General features: G+C 37.6%; 1 protein-coding gene across 2 annotated transcripts in view; it reads right to left on the reverse strand.

Moving 5' to 3' along the window:
• The window catches only part of SPG20 (spastic paraplegia 20 (Troyer syndrome)), a 33,455-nt gene continuing 27,019 nt past the window's right edge, over positions 14,299 to 20,734 (reverse strand). Inside the window, exon 9 of one of the 2 annotated variants that reach the window (XM_005687509.3) lies at positions 14,299 to 15,948. In XM_005687509.3, coding sequence (XP_005687566.2) covers positions 15,675 to 15,948 — 274 coding nt within the window. In that variant the 3' untranslated portion in view covers positions 14,299 to 15,674. The remainder of the gene's footprint in view (positions 15,949 to 20,734) is intronic. The other variant, XM_018056658.1, reaches the window with a different exon arrangement.

Consider the following 20,734-nt stretch of genomic DNA (forward strand, 5'->3'; position numbering starts at 1 on the left):
CCACATTTCCAGATGTGTGAAACTGGGTAAATCAAACTCTTTAAGCTTAGAATCACATATATTAAAATAACAATAGTAAATTTTATAACATGGGGTTTGTTGCAAGACAGAAATAATGCATATGAAATTAATTTGCATATTATATACATATGTTTAATTAAGGACAAACTTTTATTACTATTAAGAGTAATGTTAAGTCCTGCCAATTTAGTTGAGTATTGTATCTTCATCTTCATGCACAGTACCCTTGATTTATTTACAAGGTTTTCATGTTTCTCTGAGTATTCTTGCAATAAAAACAGCAAGAGTTCAACATAAGTCATGTTATGGGCCTCCTTTACATTTTAAACAAATATTCAAAAATATTTGAATGAATGAAATGCAAATGAATATGCTCTGTAAAGTATAAAACATAAATTCATTTATCAGGGATTAAAATTAGGAGATCCAATCAGTCCATCCTAAAGGAAATCAGTCCTGAATTGGAAGGACTGATGCCGAAGCTGAAACTCCAATCCTTTGGCCACCTGATGCAAAGAACTGACTCATTAGAAAAGACCCTAATGCTGGGAAAGATTGAAGGCAGGAGCAAAAGGGGACGGCAAAGGAGATGAGATGGTTGGATGGTATCACTGACTCAATTGCCATGACTTTGAGTAAACTCCGGGAGTTGGTGATGGACAGGGAAGCCTGGCATGCTGCAGTCCATGGGGTCACAAAGAGTCAGACATGACTGAGCTACTGAACTAAACTGAAAATTAACTCTCAAAGGAAAAACAATGTCACTAGGCAACCAACAAACGAAGTAGGTAAAGCAGAGCTATTTCCAGTTCGCACTAGTGGTAAAGAATCCATCTGACAATGCAGAAGACATGAAGAGACGTGGTTCAATCCCTGGGAGAGGTTCAATGCCTGGAAGAGGAAATGGAACCCACTCCAGTATTCTTGCCTGGAGAATCCCATGGACAGAAGAGTCTGGCAGGCTATAGTTCATAGGGTCACAAAGAGTTGGATATGAGTGAAGTGATTTAGCACACAGCACACAGGCACTTTTAGATTGCAAGGAATAGACACACTCAAGTTTCCCCCCCAGCCTGACCACTGAGATCCTTTCACTTCCATTTTGTTTGTACTTGCAACAGAATCTCTGTTCAAGTTTATAAGGGAGAGATCAAGGCCATATGTATAGGATTCCTTACATCCTAGGAAAAGCTCCACTGAACAAAGTATTTTATTTGGACCTTTAAAATTTTGTGTAGAATCTGCCTGGGGGCAGGAAATATACATAATTTCCTTCAATTATTCCTTTTATTTAACCATCTTTTACTCACCACTGGCATCTGTTCATAGACTCAAATAGAAGACAGCCTGTCTAAAACAAAGCAAATATAAGTAATTGATCTTTTATCAGTTTTTACTCAATTTATGAAACATACATATATATAGTTGCTTCCATATCTGAAGGACTTCCACAATTTTTTTTCCATTTTCTCTTTGAGAGAAACAATTTACTTTTCTAGTTGATCATTTAGTTCAAGTTGTGTCTCCTAATGAGTTTTTCATTCACCACCTGAGTGAAAAGGGGGGCAGGATCAAGATCACCTCATCATCTCTCATTATTCATGAAAACAACATTAATCAGCTCAGCCTGACTCTGTCACTATACTGGGCTTTATTAGTAACACAGATGCACCAGAGTGAACTAACATCTAAGGAGGGACTCTGTTAGACAGGATCTGTGTAGACGGCAGACTCACAGGTTCCCATTGGCCTGGACCTCACACTATGCTGTGATTCCTAGTCTGCTCACTCTCCGCCCTCTTTTGTTCTTTGAGTTCTTTGTGTATGTTTATAAGGAATTCTATTAGAGGAAATATCAGCAACACGTTTCTTTCCTCAGAACTTGAAATAACTGTAACTCAGTTTGGGTTTTTCCATAAGATGTTACGGAAAACTCGAACAAACTTTTTCGCCAAACCCAGTGTTACATACAGCCTAAAAAGTACTAGCCTCTCATCCAATGTAATATTCTTTTTTTTTTTCTTTGCAAAAGAATTCTGAGTCCATTTAACAACTACAAATTATGTGTTTGCTGTGTTAAAAGCACACAGTGCCTTATATATACTAACAGATTCAATCCTTAGTTACAAACATTTAGTTATCCATTCAACAGATAAGGAAAACAGGCTCAGAGATGTCAAATAACATTATTAAGGTGACAAAGCTGATAAATGAGGAACTGGGGTTTCAACCCAGTTTGTTCTGACTTGAAAGTGTGTCCTCTTAACCTCTGTGCTATGGTAACACTACTTATATATCTAACCACCTGTTCAAGCATCTTTTCTTATCTGTAAGCAGTTTTCTTTAAATTCCTTTGGCTATTGAGGCCAAGACATCTATTTGTCCTATTGCTCTAGGCAAAGGAGGAGGATACAGCCTAGAATCAAAAGCTCCTTTTCATGATGTCTATCTTCTTTGTGAACTGTATCTTTTACCATTAAAAATATTCATCCTTTATTTCATTTAAAATATACAAATTTAAAAAAATTTTTAAAAATAAACCAAAGATTTAAAAAATAAGACATGAATGAGATTTAAAATTTTTCAAGAAAATATTAAATACTTAAAAGAAAAAATAGAAGTACACACATACATACACAAAGCTCCTTTTCAGCTTTAAGGCTCAAAGCTAATTTGTTTTGTTTTTGAGTCTGGAAAGTCACACTTTGTAAAAGAGAGAAAAAAATAGCTTGTTTCTAAACTTTAAATGTTCTTTACATATATGAGGCAATTTCTGCTATACAATAGTTGATGGAGGAGTCTAAGCAGAAAGACATTAGCTCACATCACTGCCAATGTCTTCAACCCTGCACAACCCTGCCCTCACCCTCATCTCTAAGCAAATGTAGTCTACAAGGAGATGGGGAAGGAATGTCCTCCCATACCCAAGTCCAAAGTCATTAATCCAAATACTCAACAAGTGGATGGAGGTCCGCAAGACCGGAAATTAACAACTTTTTTGCTTTCTTGCTACATAACAGTATTGCCGCCCTCACCCCCAATATCTGGTCAATTTCCTACTATCAACTGTTTTATTTTTCTGAAAAAAATGAGCACACTGAGTTTTATTTTCCCTACCACATTTTGTTCTGTGATAAGCCAAAAGTATTGAATATACTGAGGTTTGCAATGTTTTTGCAAAATTTCTTGAAAAATAAGTTTTCATCTGTCTTTAAAATGCAATACTATTTAAATTATGCTTTCGACTGGGAATAAGATTAACAATTCAAAATGGCAAATTTTGGAAATAATCTTGATACTAAGGAACATCCAGAGCCATCTGAAAACAGCCCAGATAAGAGACGTGGTGGTGTCATTAGACAATCACAACAAACATGACTCCAAAAAAGATGATCCATGACCTTGAGCACAACAGCAGCCAACCTATCAAGGCCTAAGATGAACCCATAACAAGTCATTATTAAAATACAGATTATGAGGATAAAAGGTTAGCAGAAACATCTGTGCCTCTTGGGAGAAAAAGAACTCTGAGTAATAATTCCATGAAACCGTTGCCTTTATGGTAACTCTAAACTCAAACAAAAAACAAGCACTGTACTTTGGAGGGGAAAAATCAAACTGCTTTGTAATCTCAAGAGGGATCTTGGCTAGAATCACTACAGTGAAAAGCAAAATCACACCAAAAATTGAAAAATATTGGAAATTTGATTTATAGTCAAAATTGACGTTAAAGGAGGAAGTTCATAAAGCAAGACAATATTAGGTGGAGGCCTACCTTTCCAATATGGACTTTTTTTTCCCCCAAAGAGAGATAGCATGTTAACAAAACAAACAAAGCCCAACTAAACAACAATGCCAAATATTTTAATTGTTAAAAAGAACATAGTTAAATTGAAACTTGACCCTACATACACTTTCATGTCTGTGTTGTTCACTATATTTATTACAGTGATAGAGTTATATTAACTTGAAAAAACTCTGTAAAATAAGAAAATGTTAACAAGGGAAGGAAAGAGCTTACTATGTGGCACTATACAAGGCATGAGGGATACAAAACTAAAATAGACATAGTCTCTGCTGTCAATCAGCAGTAGGACAGTTAGGAAGCATGGAGAGTAGAGAGACATAGAGCCAGAATATTTGTGAGAGTCTTCAGTTAACTGGATGCAATGGAACACAGAGAAGGACATGCAACCTGGAAGGTGGCAGAAGGGAATGAGAAATGAGACCAAGATTGAAGAGGGTCAGAAAATGCTTCTTGAGGGAAATGACATCTATTCTAAGCCAGAGAATAAGAATATTCAAACAGTGAGAATTACATGAATAAAAATACCAATATGTCCCAAAGGGAAGTATGGTGCAAAGAGTATCTCCTTTGGGTAAAGTTGTCCCCCTAACCAAATTTTCATCAAGAGACTCCATAGGGAAAAACATCTCCAAAGAAGGACTAGTGGGTTTAAGTCATGTCTCCACCATTTACTAGTGTCTTTCTGTGATCCTGAGCAAGTTACCTTTCCCGTGCCTCAATTTCTCATCTGTAAAATGAGGATAATTAAAGTTCCTACCCTCTTGGGTATTGAGAGGATTAATTAAATGTGAAATTCTTAAGACAGTGCAGCACACAGAGAAATTGCTATAGAAGTTAGCTGGTTTTGTTATTATCATTTTTATCATTAGAAATTTACTGCAAAATTGTTTTCCCAAAGGGTAGTACTACATTGCTATCAGTACAGTATAACATTCCTATTTCACTTAAAACAAAAAAAACTCTACTTTTTTGATAGGCAACACATTTCTTTAACTTAAAAACAATTTGGGTCTTTTTCTATATTTATGAGTTGTCTCTATGTTCTACTTGTATTTATCCACTGGGACTTCAGTGTTTTCTAACTGAAACTGCAGAGAATACAAGCCAAGAAGGGAGATCTCAGAAGAAACCAACTCTGCCAGTATCATGATCTTGGATTTCCAGTATCTAGAACTGGAAATAAACCAGTGAGAAAATAAACCAGTCCGCAGTACTTTGCTATGGAAGCTTTAGCAAACTGGTACACTATCTATTCTGTTCTACTGATTTGTTTCTAGTTTTAGTCATTATAGCTTTATTTTATTTTACAGGAGTCCTCCAGCCCCGTGTCAACTACAAATTGGCACTTACCAAGAGCACTGCCAACGAGAGAACAACAAAGGCATTTGCCATCTGCCTCTACGGAGATTGAACCCCATGCTGCCATAGCTGTTGACCTTTATTCAACAAGCCCTGAGGGAGTTCAGAGTGGAATGAGGCACTCTGTGCTCCAGGGAATCTCGTGGGACAGGTCTTTAGATAGTTGGATGTTTTTAGGAACAGATTTTATGATTTCTGTTGGGGCTTCTCCGGTGGCTCAGAGGTTAAAGTGTCTGCCTGGAATGCGGGAGCCCGAATGCGGGAGCCCGAATGCGGGAGCCCGAATGCGGGAGCCCGAATGCGGGAGATCTGGGTTCTATCCCTGGGTCTGAAAGATCCCCTGGAGAAGGAAACGGCAACCCACTCCAGTACTCTTGCCTGGAGGCTACTAGTCCATGAGGTCGCAAAGAGTCAGACACGACTGAGCGACTTCACTCACTTTTATTATCTCAATCCTTGCATCTCCTCATATCTATAGAAGCACTAAATCCCTTCATGGTGACATCAGATCCTCATGACTAACAAAAACCTTTTGTAAAATGAGTGCTTCATGGCACTGAATTCCCCTTCACCAAAACCTTGTATGTTGACTTTCCCCCACTGCTGTTTTGGATCAGTCTCTCAGAGCTATCTGAGATGCTGCCTTCTGGGCTGCAGTCCTCATTTTGCCCCAAATAAAACTTAACTCACAACTCTCAAGTTGTACACCTTTTTTTCAGTCGACACCCGCTACACAAATACTTATCAGTTATCCATGTCTATTTATGCACCTAATTAACTTTAGAGTCAGTTATTGAAGTTAAGAAAAAACAGCTCAGTGTTTTAATAAGAGTAAATTAATTTGATGAGAATGAGCAGATTTATAAAATCCAATTCTCTGACATAGAAAAAGTCTATATCCTTCTTATAAAACCTTATTAATAACTTCTCCAATTACATTTTATTTTAGGGTTTCTCTCCAGTATTAAATTTCTCATGTTAAATAAGTGAGAATTCTTGCTGAATGGCTATTACCTCATTATAGTCACAGTCTTCTTTTTTCTCTTCATATGGATCCTGAATATTTCTTATCAAGGATATTATCAGATATTTGATGATTTAGGCTGGAACTGTTGTGCACTATTAAAAAACTATTTTCCAGCTGGTTACTGCTACACAAAATGTTTTTAAGAAAAATTTCTTCCACTATTGTATTCAACCATTTTCTAATTTTTCACTAATGTACTAGTTTTCCACTGATCCTCTGGAAAATTATAGATATCAAATTATAAAAGTTTAAAATTATAATAATTTTATCTCTTCCTATCTAATAGCTATAACTCTTATTTCTGTTTCATACTTTATTGCTTGACTGGAACCTTCAGTTCAGTTCAGTTGCTCAGTCATGTCCAACTCTTTGTAACCCCATGAACCGCAGCATGCCAGGCCTCCCTGTCCATCACCAACACCCGGAGTCCACCCAAACCCATGTCCATAGAGTCAGTGATGCCACCCAACCATCTCATCCTTTGTCGTCCCCTTCTCCTCCTGCCCTCAATCTTTCCCAGCATCAGGGTCTTTTCATAGGAGTCAGCTCTTCGCATCAGGTGACCAAAGTATTGAGTTTCAGCTTCAACATCAGTCCTTCCAGGACACCTTCCAGAACACCCAGGACTGATTTCCTTTAGGATGGACTGGTTGAATCTCCTTGCAGTCCAAGGGACTCTAGTCTTCTCTAATACCATTAAATTTAACACCATTAAATTTTAATGGTGGCAGGTGGCATCTTTGCTTTTTTTCCAGGAATGAGGATGCCTCTAGCATTCCATCATTAAGTATTATGCCTGATCAAGATAAATAGAAATATCTTTTAATAAGGAAGATTAATTTTATTAAAAACATATTTTAGCATTTACTGAGATAAGTTGTAAAAACTTTTTGATTTACCAATATTTTACTTAATAATCAAAGAGTTTTAAACTAGAAACCAGCCTATAAATGAAGATGAAAAAGGAGTTCAAAGGAGAGGTCTGGGATGGAGATATGTCTGTGTGTTGTACACAGATGGCACTTAATACCACATGACCAGAGGAGATCCCCTAAGTAGTGCGAGCATACATCAGAGAAAAGTCAGGGAACAGAGGCACTCCAAGTTTTTAGAACTCATGAAGATGAAGAGAAGTGAGGAGTAGCCAGTAGATATGAAGATAACCAAGGGAATGTGGCATCCCAGAAGACAAGCAAAGGGTTTCAAGGATGAAGGTGATCAGCTGTGGCAAGGCTGTTAACAAGTCAAGATGAGGACTGAGAGGTGACACTGGATTTTGCAAACTGACAGTCATTGATGACCTTGCTAAGAACAGTTTCAGGAGATTAGAGGTGAAACTTCTGATTGGAATGATCAAGTCCAAGAGAGAATGAGAAAACTGTGCTTGTGCTGGGCAAATTCAGCCCATTTTTATGCCTAGATTATCAATGTCCCAGAGCCTCAGTAAATCAAGGTTCTCTTCTCCAGATGAAAAAAACTTGAGAAGCAAACTTAAGAAACTTCAGTGGAAAGAAGTAGAGGCTGAGTCTGGGCTCTGATGCCGGAATGCCTGGATCCAAATTGCAGATCTGTCCCTCCTCACCTCTGCAGCCTTGAGAAAGCCATTGAAAATCCCCAAGTCTGTTTTTCATTTATAAAATGAGGTGATACATTTTTTAAAGGGTAGTTGTGAGGTTTTAATTTTTTAAAATGTACTCAAACTCCCTACACCAATATGACTCTTCTCACTTTTTAAGTCTCCTGGATATTTTTTTTCCTGTTCCTTGCCTTGTGGCCAAGTTTTAAGATGGTGAAATTGAGATTTACTTCAAACATAAACCACTTTTTTGCATATAGTTTCCTATGAATCCTAAAGGGCTTCAAAAGGCCACTAAAATATGTGAATCCCTTTGAAGTTCATTGTGTTGGCCATTTTGCCCAAAAGTTAATCCTGTCAAAAACCAAGTAGATTAAATGATTAAATAGGAATAAAGAGTTAAGAGTGGAAATTAAAAAAAAAAAAATTGAAGAGTTTTGCTATGCATGGAGCAGTGAAAGGGGAAAGGGGATAATGGTAGAAAGCGAAATGTGAGGCCAAAGGAGGGTTGCTATTTGTTTTTTAGATAAAATAAAGTCGGCATGTCTGTGTGCTGTTGGGGATGAGCCAATGGAGCAGCGAAAACAGATGGTGCAGGAAAGAGAAAAGATGATCAATTGTTGAAGTTATATCCTGGAGGAGGTGAGGGTAGACCAGATCTGCTGCACAAGTGGAGGGATTAATCTTAAATAAGAGGAACACAGAACACACAGTAAAGATGCAGGTAAGTGGGTAGCCTTCTCAGTAGAAACACTTGGAAATTCTCTTCTGTTTCTTATCTTGTTTTGGAAGAGAAAGGTAAGCTCACTAGCTGAGAGTGAGAATGGAGAGAGAGGTGACAAGATTTGAGGAGGGGGAAGTGTGAAAGAATTACCTAAACAGATGTATCACGGTCATCACTTGTGCGTGTATTTCTTTTATAATGTTGAGCAATAATAAATTTATTTTGAAAACTCCTTTAATCATCCCATTGCCTTCAGGATAAAAGGGCTTTCCTCATAGCTCAGTTGGTAAAGAATTCACCTGCAATGTGGGAGACCTGGGTTTAATCTCTGGGTCGGGAAGATCTGCTGGAGAAGGGATAGGCTATCCACCCCAGTATTCCAGCCTGGAGAATTCCATGGGGTCACAAAGAGTTGGACCAACTTTCACTTCACTTCTTCAGGATAAATAAAAATACATCAGCATCATATTAAAGATTAGTCTTCCTCTTCTTCATAAACCTTTATCTCATCTCCTGCCACGTTCTCGTCACAATCTATGTTCCGTCATCAGTTACTTTAGAGTTCTCAAAAGACATATTTAATGCTCCCTATGGCAGACTGGTAGGCTACAGTCCACAGGGTCGCGAAGAGTCAGACACGACTGAGCAACTTCACTCATGGCAGACTGCATTTTCCAAAGGTGACTGCAAGAATCTATCTCATCTCACTTGACCTTGTGCAATGTGACCTTGACAAGCAGATTTTCTCCATTCTCTCAAATCTATGATTGTTTTGACCAATAGAATACAGTGGAAATGACACTGTCAATTTCAGGAGTAGCCCTTAACTAGCCTGGCAGTTTCTGTCCTTGCCCCTTTTAGAATGCTTGCTTTTGGGTACAGCCTGTTGGAACCCAGGTGCCATGTTATGAGAAGCAAAAGCTACACAGCCAAGAGCAGGCACTTCTGATGGGCTGTCCCAGCTGGGCTCCCAACCAACACCCAGGATGAGATGCCAGCCATGTGAGTGAACCATCTGGGAATGTCTAACCCCACTGAACTTACAGATGACTGAGTGCCAGACTACATCTGACTGCAATCACACAAGAGACCCCAATTAGGAACATCCTAGATGAAGACAGTCAATCCACAGGCTTGTGAGAGAGATGTTATTTAGGCCCCCAGATCACAGGGTGATTGGCTGTGCAACAGCAGATAACCAAAACTGTTGAGCACTGACCAGGGAGACAGCAGTCATCATGGTAATGGCAGTAGTGGTAGATAGGTGATTTAGGATAAAGTCATGGTTCTGCCGCTCCCTGGCTATGTGATCTTAGCAAACGACTTAAATTCCTCAACTTCATTTTTCCCTAAATGGGGATAATAGTCACCCCTGCTGACACAGTTCCTGGCCTTAGTTGATACCGAAGAAGGCATAAAGGTTTCCACCTTCCATCTTAGGCTTTAGCTTGGCCTACTGAGGAAAGAACTTTCTCACCTATCATTTTACCTTTTCTCTTTATACCCACAAATCAGCTATTCCCCGTGAGACGAGCTGTTGGTAATACGACTTGCTGGGCGTACTTTTTACCAGTGGTCAAAGTTATTGCATTGTGTGTGTACCTGTGAGCATGACCTGTTTTGTCTGTAATTAGCTGGATAAGGAAATTTCAGCCAGCCTTGACAGTGCAAGTACTCAGTAGGTATACTCAACAGTCTGCACCCATGGAGCCAGTTTCATTAAGGATATAGACAGGGAGGCAGAGGAAGCTACTTCAGCCTTGGGATAAAGTAGTGTTCTCTAATCAAGCTCTAACAGAGCACTGGGCATTATGAAAAGTGGCATTATATTTGTCATATGGCTGCTAATCCATTTTGTTTACAGCTTCCCCAATAGAAGAGAGCAGCATGAGCAGGTTTAAGAACCAAAGCCCACCCCTATAACCCTAATAAGCTCCTACTGTTCTCTAGTATTCAGTTCAAGACTGCACCTTCCCACATGCAGGTTGTGTTTGGTTGCCCTTACCTGAGGTGCCATTTTTCCTTATGCAGAATTTACATTACTTGTCATGTTCATATTTTAATTTGACACTTCCTCCCAATAGTCAGTGAACCTCTTTAGAAAAGGGAAAAGAAAGGTCCTCCATTCAAAGTGTTGACATATGGCAGAATCTCAATCAATATTTGTATAACAAATTAACATCTTACATATATTACAAATTTTAAGGACATATGGATGCCTGTGTATTAGGTGTGCCATATGCATGCAACACTTGCCTGCCCCTCCCCCATTCTTCCAACACAAATAGTCAAAAACTAGATAAGGATTTTAAGGTTATACCTCAACTTTAGCAGTTAAGGTATAAAAGTTATTACTCAAATTATGTAGAAAACTTTGTGATAATTATTTAAACAAATATTTATTAAGTTAATTATTAATATAATTAAATAGTATGTTGTAATAAATCATATCAGATATTGTCTAATAACTTTATCAATATTTATTAATATTTTATTAAATATTTCCTTGATAATATATATTATATATTAATTTGTATATAATAAAATATATTATTTATCAAGGAAATAATGAATTGATTTCACAAAACAAAGGTTCTTCTAATTGAAGACTGAACATTTTGAACTCATAAGTTGATAATTATAAAATAACAGGTTTGACATTCCAAAAATCAATTTTTAAAGCTTCTATATTAAATTATTATTAATGCTGCCAAAAAGCAACACTATAATTTGGGCACTATTATTCCAAATATGTAATATACTATAGCTATCTTAGTACAATGAACAGTAACTATATAGGAGTCATACATAAAAATATTTACTTATATACCTTCATCATCAGTATTGAGTTTGGTTTCCAGTTCTGCAATCTTGTGTCTTATTTTAAGCACTGAGAGTTTCACTATATCCCTATTATTGAACACATTTAGTTGATTATGACTCAATTAAAAATAACATGAAAAGAATAACACATGGCAACTCACTACTTCAGAAACACCATACTATGAAATATCAGTCATTGATGGTCTGGTTGAGAATAAGGAATCAAAAAAAAAAACACAGGCTTCTGATAATCTGTGTCCAGAAGGACACTCAAATGCACTAAAGGTCAAAGCTCTCCATGTAACCACTTAACACTCTTTATTCTTAAAGTTGACCCCAAAAAGTCTGACAGTTTTTGGTTATCTTGTTTCTCAAAGCCCAACAGATGAGCTGCAAATTACTATAGAAAGGAAAAGCTAGGACAACAGGTAACAACTGGCAACCTGATATAAACAGAAAAAAAGAAGCACTAAAAAAAAAAAAAAAATACATACATACATAACACTACAGAGATAATCTATTTAGGACATCAATAAGCATAGTAGTTCTCAAAATATAATAGAATCATTTATTCAATACATATTTTTGAATGCCTATTATGTTAGAGGCATTGTGATAAGTGCGGAAGATATACCCAGTAAGAACAGCAATATGCAGCAGCCAACTTCCACTGAATGTTTATCACAAGCCAATGCTAAGTGCTTTACAAACATTTAGTCCTGGTAACAACCACATGATGTGTGAGATAAACATTTCTACTACAGTCTTAGATTTGAGAAAACTGCGGCTTAGAGGTTCATTAACTTGCCCAAAATCATATAGTTGCTGAGTGAAGAGTGCTGGGATTTGAATTTGTGCAGGATTCCTCCAAAGTACTGGTACCTATACTCTACTGTTTCAGGGACTACAGAACCCGTCCTCAGAGGGCTTACAGCTTATTATCAGACCAAGAAATGCCTGAGCAACTAAGAGTGTGTTTGGAGCTGTTAAGAGAGGAAATCAAAGGAAGCTATAAAGACCACTGCTTCCACACAGGTGAGTCTACCCTCCTGTGGCCTACTGGTGGGGACAGGCGAACCTTAAAAAACAAAACAAAACAAAACCTGCTTAAAATGTTCCAAAGTTTTAGTAAGAATACTTATATGGGGTACTTAGAAGTATATATATAGGAGGGGCTTCATTTTTACAAAATGTCACCAATTCTTAAGTGCTTCTCAACGGATGAAACAGCAGTATAGTAACTGAACAAAATGTCTGGCACCTGAAACAGAAACCCTGAACCTACTGGACCATCAAAAGCGCACACACATTTTAGTATTAGAGCATATGCACACAGCACACGCCATTTGACTTGATCCTGAAGGCAGTTCGAAACCTGCCTCTTTGACACCAAATGTACGAGGTCAATGAATCTATACTGTTTTCAGATGGCACCAGCTCTGCCCGGGTATCAGTGACCCTGCAGCTGTCACATCGGCCTCAGGGGCTTCGACCTTGAGCCCTGGACCCTCACAGACGCCGGCCTTCGCGTTGGCGGCGTGGCCGTGACCCCCACACCGGGCGGGAGCGCGCGCGCTGGTCCCCAACTGACCTCAGGTGCATTTCTTCCGGTAACTCCAATTTAAGACGGTCGGTGCTCACACCGTCGAAGTTGTCGCCTCTTCCTTCCAACATAGCGTCAATTCAGAGGCCACCCACGCCTTGCCCTCACAGAGCTGACAACACTAGACCTGAGGGGACACTCAGAACCCGGGTGACGGGGGGCTCTCACAGCCGTTGTGGAGGGAACAGCCTCACGGTTGCGGCCAGGCTCCTCCTTGTGACGTCACAGGGCGGCGCCCGCCGGGCTGGGTCGCCCAGTGCGGTTCACAGGTGTTAAGAGGGCCAGTGCTGGAAGTTTCGGATTGAATTGATTAAACAGAACGTGATGTGGTGGCATGTTAGACGGATAGGGTATTTAGTGTCCAAAAGAACCGCCCTGAGTTGTGGGCCAAAGATAATTGGCAGCATTTTAAGGCATCAATTCAATTAAATGCAATTGGGGGCTTATTTTATACAAAGTGATGTGTAAGATACCAAGTAGGTTCACTGCCTTCAAAGAATCTACAGTTTAACTGGAAAGTGCAAAAGAACTCTCCTCACAGCATGTCAATATTCACATGGTATGGCAAATTTTGCACTCCTAACTTCTGTGCCCAGCCTGCGGCAGGTGGGGAGCAAGGTGCAGGTCACCTCTCAGACACTCACCAGTGTCTGTTCTGTCTCGGTGGCTCCTCTTCTTGGTCCTCAGCCACTGTTCTTAGTTCTCTCATAGACTGGGGAGGTGGGGATGAGAGTGAGCTGGCTGCTAGAGAGATAGTCACATATTTTCCCAAATCTGATTCACATATAAATCGTAGCTTTTGAAATGTCAAAAGCTAAGAACTGATGGGTTTATTCTCTAGTTTGTCTATAGAACTCCTGTTCCTTTGGGTCAGGAGAATCAGGAATCCTGTCTGCCTCTAATGCTGCTTCCAGCATCACCACACGCTTCCATCTTCACGTAAAAACCCACTCCTCTGATACGCCATCTTGGGTGTGACACCATCTACTTTGCCCCTTGCTTCACCCAGACTTACTAGTCACACCTGTCTACTGACTGACTAAAAAGGTAATCTTTCCACCGTCAAGTCTTTCTTCACCCTTCAGTTTGCAACTCTCAGCACTTTAATTTCCACCCCACTTACACAGTTACAGACTGAATCCTGTCATCAGTGTGGTTTTGGTTCAAAAGCCTTAATTTAAAAATGGCTGTTTATCTGAAACAGCAACCCACAAACAAGTGAACAGTATAGAATGAAGCGAAAGGGACAACTAGGTTTCTGTTGACAATCCAGCTTTGCTGACCTCTGCTTTAAGATAATTTTTTAAACTGGCTCCATTAATTGTCATTCCATTTCTTAAATAAGGCAGAGACTGACTGAAAGCTACTTACTAATTCAACTTTATTTCCATTTCAACTAGAACATTATCCTTGACCCCAGGAAAAGGCTCCAATTCTGTGTTTCTGAAATACAAGCCCATGAATACATGTGAGGCCGAGGAAATCAAAGACAGTTTATTCACAAAGTGCACTCTTTAGTTTCAAAGTCTAAGGAAGTAAATAGCAATTGGAGATTCAGAAATATCAGGAAGGACTATAGTATGAAAACCATCTTTTAAAATCAAGAAACAAAAATAAAATGCCATTAGCTATTTTAATTACATGTTTGTAGCTTACAGGTCTGTGAATATCCTGTCTTCTACCAAAGTGGACACCATTATGCCATTGTCGATGGAAAAATGCCTAAAGTCTTCACATTCTTTACCTGAATTATGAAAAAATCTTTCTAATAATTTAATTCATTGGTTTTTTAGTATATACAGTTTTAATCACCGAATCCCAAAATAAAAAATTTTCATACATTAACTCAACTGTTTATATTTTAGTTTTCACTAAATTTTAGCCTTTTGGAAAAACTTGCAATGGCAGTGATTACATTTTTGTCTAACTGAACTGATAATAATCACTTTGAATTGTTATAATACCAACCACAGTCCCAAATTTCCTAGGCTCCTAATAGATCAGTAACAGGATAAATCTAGAAGACTTAATTCTAGAAGACTTAAAAATCTGTTTGTAATCATTTAAAATCAAAAAGACTGTCCCATTTTCTAACAGAGATAAGCTATCAAATTATTTTATAGAAACTCATTTTAATTTTCATGATTAGTCTATTCCTTGTTTTGAAAAAGTCTTTTAAATGTTATGCAAGAATTCTTTTCATTTAGGATCACAGTTTTTGTTTAGCTTACATACTGACAATTCTGACAAGCACCCTAAAAAAAAATCCACAATTAGTGCAAAAAGAGGAAACATTTTAAGTCATTCCTTCCCAGTACACACAGAACTAAGGTTACTAACTGCCAATTTTATGTATATGTGAATATATATAATAATTTCCTACTTCATTTTCTGAAAGACAGCAAATACAAAAATAGTTTAACAATAGGTTTAATGAGGTTTATAGCACATCTATTATTAGTCTTATTTTAACTGCAAAAATATTTTAGCCACATTTAGAAAAAAATAAATTCACAGAGAATGTTAACTATATTTCTAAAGATCAGATGCAAGAATACTGATTCTTTTCCACAGAAGTAGAATACATGAAATAAAGCTTATGAAATAGTCACTTTGTAGGAATGAATACATTTTTAAAATCCTGGTTAGCCTGTGAGGATTACCACATTAGCATATTTAACAAAACTGCATCCGTCTGTAAGGCTTTGGTATAGGCAATGCATAGCACCTCCATCACTTATCTTTCTTCTTTGCTCCATTCTCCTCTGGTCCCTCTTTCTGCTCATCTTTCTCCCCTTTCAGGTTTGCACTTGCTCCTCCTCCTGGATTTTCCCCCTTAGAATTATCAATGATTTTATAGTCCTCAAGCAGTGTGTGTCCTGTTTGTTTTGCAGTTTTCTTCACCATTGCTTTGATGCCAATGTTGTCAATATTATAGGCAGTTACACCAACATTGATAGCAGAATCTACTGCGTTGTGCGTAGCTTCTCCTGCAGTATGTCCATATCTTTAAAAGAAAGATAGAGAAAGCACAACAAAATTACAAATATAAATCAAAGTCTTCTGAATTACTGTTAAATAGGTCATGTGATTCATATGTTATCCTTGGAAGCAAAATCAAAGATTATGTTTCAATTTGATTAATAACGTAAAACAGTAAAAAATAAAATCACACTGTGCCAACACTATTTTCTCCTTCAGTAAAAATAATATGAAAATAAACTGAGGCTGAGATTAATGCAATGAAGACTGTTTATGCTGAAGAACAGAACGTAAATTTTAATAAAGGTTGTTAATCAGACATTATTTCCTTTTTTCTCTCTTTCTGGAAATATAAATTTTAACTGAAACAACTATCAGTTCAGTTGCTCAGTCGTGTCTGACGCTTTGCGACCTCATGAATCGCAGCACACCAGGCCTCCCTGTCCATCACCAACTCCCAGAGTTCACTCAAACTCATGTCCATCGAGTCAGTGATGCCATCCAGCCATCTCATCCTCTGTCGTCCCCTTCTCCTCCTGCCCTCAATCCCTCCCAGCATCAGTCTTTTCCAATGAGTCAACTCTTTGTATGAGGTGGCCAAAGCATTGGAGTTTCAGCTTTAGCATCATTCCTTCCAAAGAAATCCCAGGGCTGATCTTCCGAACGGACTGGTTGAATCTCCTTGCAGTCCAGGGATCCTGTCCATAGGTTTCCCCAAATAGAGGACTGCTTTAACAACAAACTAGAACAAAAAGGCAAAATTTTACAGTCTTTTTTCCAGAACATACTGAAGTTTCCTAGATGCTTTGTGACCAGTATCTGGACATTTTTTCTTATACTGGATCAGACCTCCAAATTAACAAGTCCTCTATTACTACTAGCCAGGCCTTCTGGTTTGTGACCCTATTGGTTTATTCATGTTTTCTGTTTTATTCCAACTTCAGTGCTAAAAATATGCAATAATCTTATAATTCTTCTGAATATTTCATTCAGAAAGTTAATCAGAACCAGAGCACAGCAGAGCCTACAATCTGTCAAACCTTATGTCTGTACCACTCTTGATTGGGGCTTTTGCAACAGTCACCCAATGGAAAAGCTCCTGACTGCTTTCTGCCAGTCCCTGCTGCTTTGCAACCCCTCGTAATTCCACAGAATTGCTGATGTTGCAAAAGACATGGGGCCTTCTCACACTCAATTAAGCCTCAGTCACAAATACAGTCATCACGTGGCAATGGCTCAGGCTCAATGAAAAGAAAGGGGCGGAGGCAGTTTCAGCACTGGAAGGGTGCCCAAAACTCTTGGTTGAGCAGGTCCCTCTCAGGGCCTCTCTCTCCAGGCCTGGGTTAACTGCAGTCAAGTGACATGATGACTAAGAATGTGGCCATGTTAGTGTTTGGAGAAAACTACTAAACTGGGAGTCAGGAAATTAAGATTCTAATATCAAATGGGCCAACAATTAGCCACGTGACCCAGGTGAAGTCCCCACCTCTTTGTACCTCATAAAATTTCCTCTCCTTTATCTTATGAGATATGTATGTGAAAGCACTTTGAAAATTCCACAGGACTAAAGATATTTTTAAAGACCCTACAGAACAGTTTTTCAGAAGTTGTGTTTATTTTTTAAATATCTCCTCACTCATCACCTCTGCTTCTCAACATGCTCAGGAGCCAGGATTCCTGGCACACATCCCTTTCTCCTCTCTTGCCTTAGTACCTGTTCAGTTCTTCTCTTTATTCAGACTTAAACTACATTGTTAAAGACTCCTAGAAAGCCTATCTCTGGCCAAAAAAAAAAAAAAAAAGCTTATATTTTATTCTTCCTGTTAAAAAAGTTAACTATAATTAGCTAATTGAATTACATTTTATATACTGAATACTACCAATTTAACAAAAATAAAAAATGAATATAAAGAATGCTCTAAATAAGTCAATGGGATTCAGATGTCAATTTGAATGAGACTTTTCAGGAATTTCTCCAATGTATTCAGTAACATATAGCAAAATAGCACCCTGGCAGTGATTCCAGATTTCACTCATTAGAGCAAAATATCATCACAACTTTCTAATAAATCTGCCTAAAATTCAATTTACATGCAACCTTCAAAGTTATTCTTAAAAATGTTAACCTTAAATATTTAAAACATTGAAAATATCTTCTTAATAGTTCTCAAATACAGATGGGTTACAAGCAACCTTATAGGTGAAGCTAAGCAGTTTAAACTTTATCTTGAAATCAGTAGGAACGGTATGACCAAATTTGCATTTCAGACGGATCTATCACAGGTTGCATTGTGAACTGTAAGGGTTTAAGACTGAGGAACCAGTTAGGAAACAAGTTTTGAGCTGGATGAAAAATGATGAAAATCTATTCTAAGGTAATGTTAATGAGGCTGGAGCTAAAGGGATTAAAAAAAAAAAAGACTTGTGGACTGAATGGCTGCAGTGGTATGCAGCTGGGATGTATGAGCCTGTAGATTAAAAGTTAAGAGGAAATACAGATCTAAGAGTTGCTGAGATATAGGTGATAATTGTGGCCATGGGGGGGCGGGTAGTGATGGTGGTGTGTGTGGGGTGTGTGTGTGTGTATGTGTGTGTATGTGATATTCACAAAGAGCAGAAAAGGGAGTACAGAGTAAAACCATAGGTAGACAGAACCAATATTTAAGAAATGAGTGTGGAAGACAACCACCCTAAGAAGTATCTGTAAGACAAAACTGAAAGGTGGGAAATGACAATACTGTTAGGAGATGTGTAGACAGCTGACCCACTAGTCTCAGTAAGTATTAAATCTTGGATAAAGATCAATCCGGAAGAAAGGCTACAGTAAGCATGTGATTTGACTTTATCCACACACACACACACAAACACCTGTGGAAAAAAATCTCAAGACATAAGAAAGAACACATCTTTCAACCTACAGGTAACTAAAAATGCAAGGCTAACATGGCACACATCAAAATCTGAAGCCAAAATGATAAGACAGAATTAATGATGAGTCAAAACCAAAATCAACGAAGTACAATTAAGCCAGAATAAATGTAAAGTTTTTATTTAGGTACAAATATCAACTATATAAAAATAAGGCAAAGGTTCAGATTGTAAAACAATTATAATTCAGTCAAGAAAAACAAGTTTGATATGGGTCAATAAAGTAACAGCTACTATAAAGACATAGCCTTTGTCTTCTATTCCAAATTTATCACATGCTAAATATGACCAAAACAAGGGAGACAACCCCACTGTATTCAAGCTGGTTACGATACCTCTAGAATATTAGATTCAACTCTGGGTTCCATATTTTGAGAACAACATTCATGAAGGAAAGATCTGGAAACCATACTATATATGGAATTGTTAAACTGGGAGTATTTAGTAGAAAAGAAAAAATAAGCGAAAGACATAATGATATTTGAGTATTTATACAGTTACCATATTGAAAAGACAAGACTGATCCTACACAACTCCTGAGTAGATGTGATATAGAGTTTTATGGATAATATGACATCTGCTAAAGGGGATACCTTCAAATGGATTTGAACTTGTCCCTTCACCCAGTGAAAATTTAAGGGAAACTTTAATTAAAATTTACTAAATAAATCAGTTAAATATTACATCTTAAAAGAGTTAATTTGCTACAGGAAAATATTTTTACTAAGCTTATTCTTCACAAATATATGTTCTAAGATAAAATATTACTGAGGGGGAAACAAAAATGTACCTAACTTACTAAAGTTATATTATTTTCCTCTAAACAATTTAAAGTGGAAAAAAGGAACTTAAAGGTGAAAGTTAGAAGCTATGTAGAAGAGTGATGAATTATTTAATAGATACTATACTGCAATTAGGTATAGTAGATTTAAAGTTACTCAATTGCTTTTTCCTTATTCCTGTAGGTCTTCTTGCTCCTAAATCTATATAACAAAAGTAGTAATATAACTGACAAAAAATAGTCTTAACAAATTTTTCTTATACATTTACCTCAAAAAATTAGTAGGAGTGTATTTAATCATATAGGTCATTAGGTTGGAGAAGGCAATGGCACCCCACTCCAGTGCTCTTGCCTGGAAAACCCCATGGACACAGGAGCCTGGTGGGCTGCAGTCCATGGGGTTGCTATGAGTTGGACACGACTGAGTGACTTCACTTTCACTTTTCACCTTCATGCATTGGAGAAGGAAATGGCAACCCACTCCAGTGTTTTTGCCTGGAGAATCCCAGAGACAAGGGAGCCTGGTGGGCTGCCGTCTATGGGGTCACACAGAGTCGGACACAACTGAAGCGACTTAGCAGCAGTAGCAGCAGGTCATTAGGTAAGTCATTCATAATGAATGAACACAGTCCTGAATCAGATCAAAACCATAAAAGGCATGGAGAATATACTTATCTAATACAACCTGCCTTTAAATATACCTAAATTTTTTAAAAAAGTAATTCTTTGTATTCGTTTATATTACAAGAAACCTGATATGGAAATTTATATAACATATTTTTCTCCTAGGCATAGTGCAAATAATTAATGCAGATTTGAAACAACTACTTGGGAAAGTAATTTCTCATAGGCAATAAGAATACACATGTTCAAAAAATATTAAGTTTTCTTCATTATACCATCATCAGTTGGATTAGAGTAGAAAAATACAAATGTTCCATGTATCAAATAGCTTTCATAGTATAAACAGGTATAAATTCATAAATGTAAACAAATATAAATTTATGTCAATTATGGAGAACTAAACTAAATGGCAGAACTAGATTTTCCAATTCTTCAGTGATAAATATGATTGAATTATTACTGGTTTAATACCTGCAGT

Source organism: Capra hircus, chromosome 12 (assembly GCF_001704415.2).
Source record: "Capra hircus breed San Clemente chromosome 12, ASM170441v1, whole genome shotgun sequence".
Taxonomy (NCBI): Eukaryota; Metazoa; Chordata; class Mammalia; order Artiodactyla; family Bovidae; genus Capra; species Capra hircus.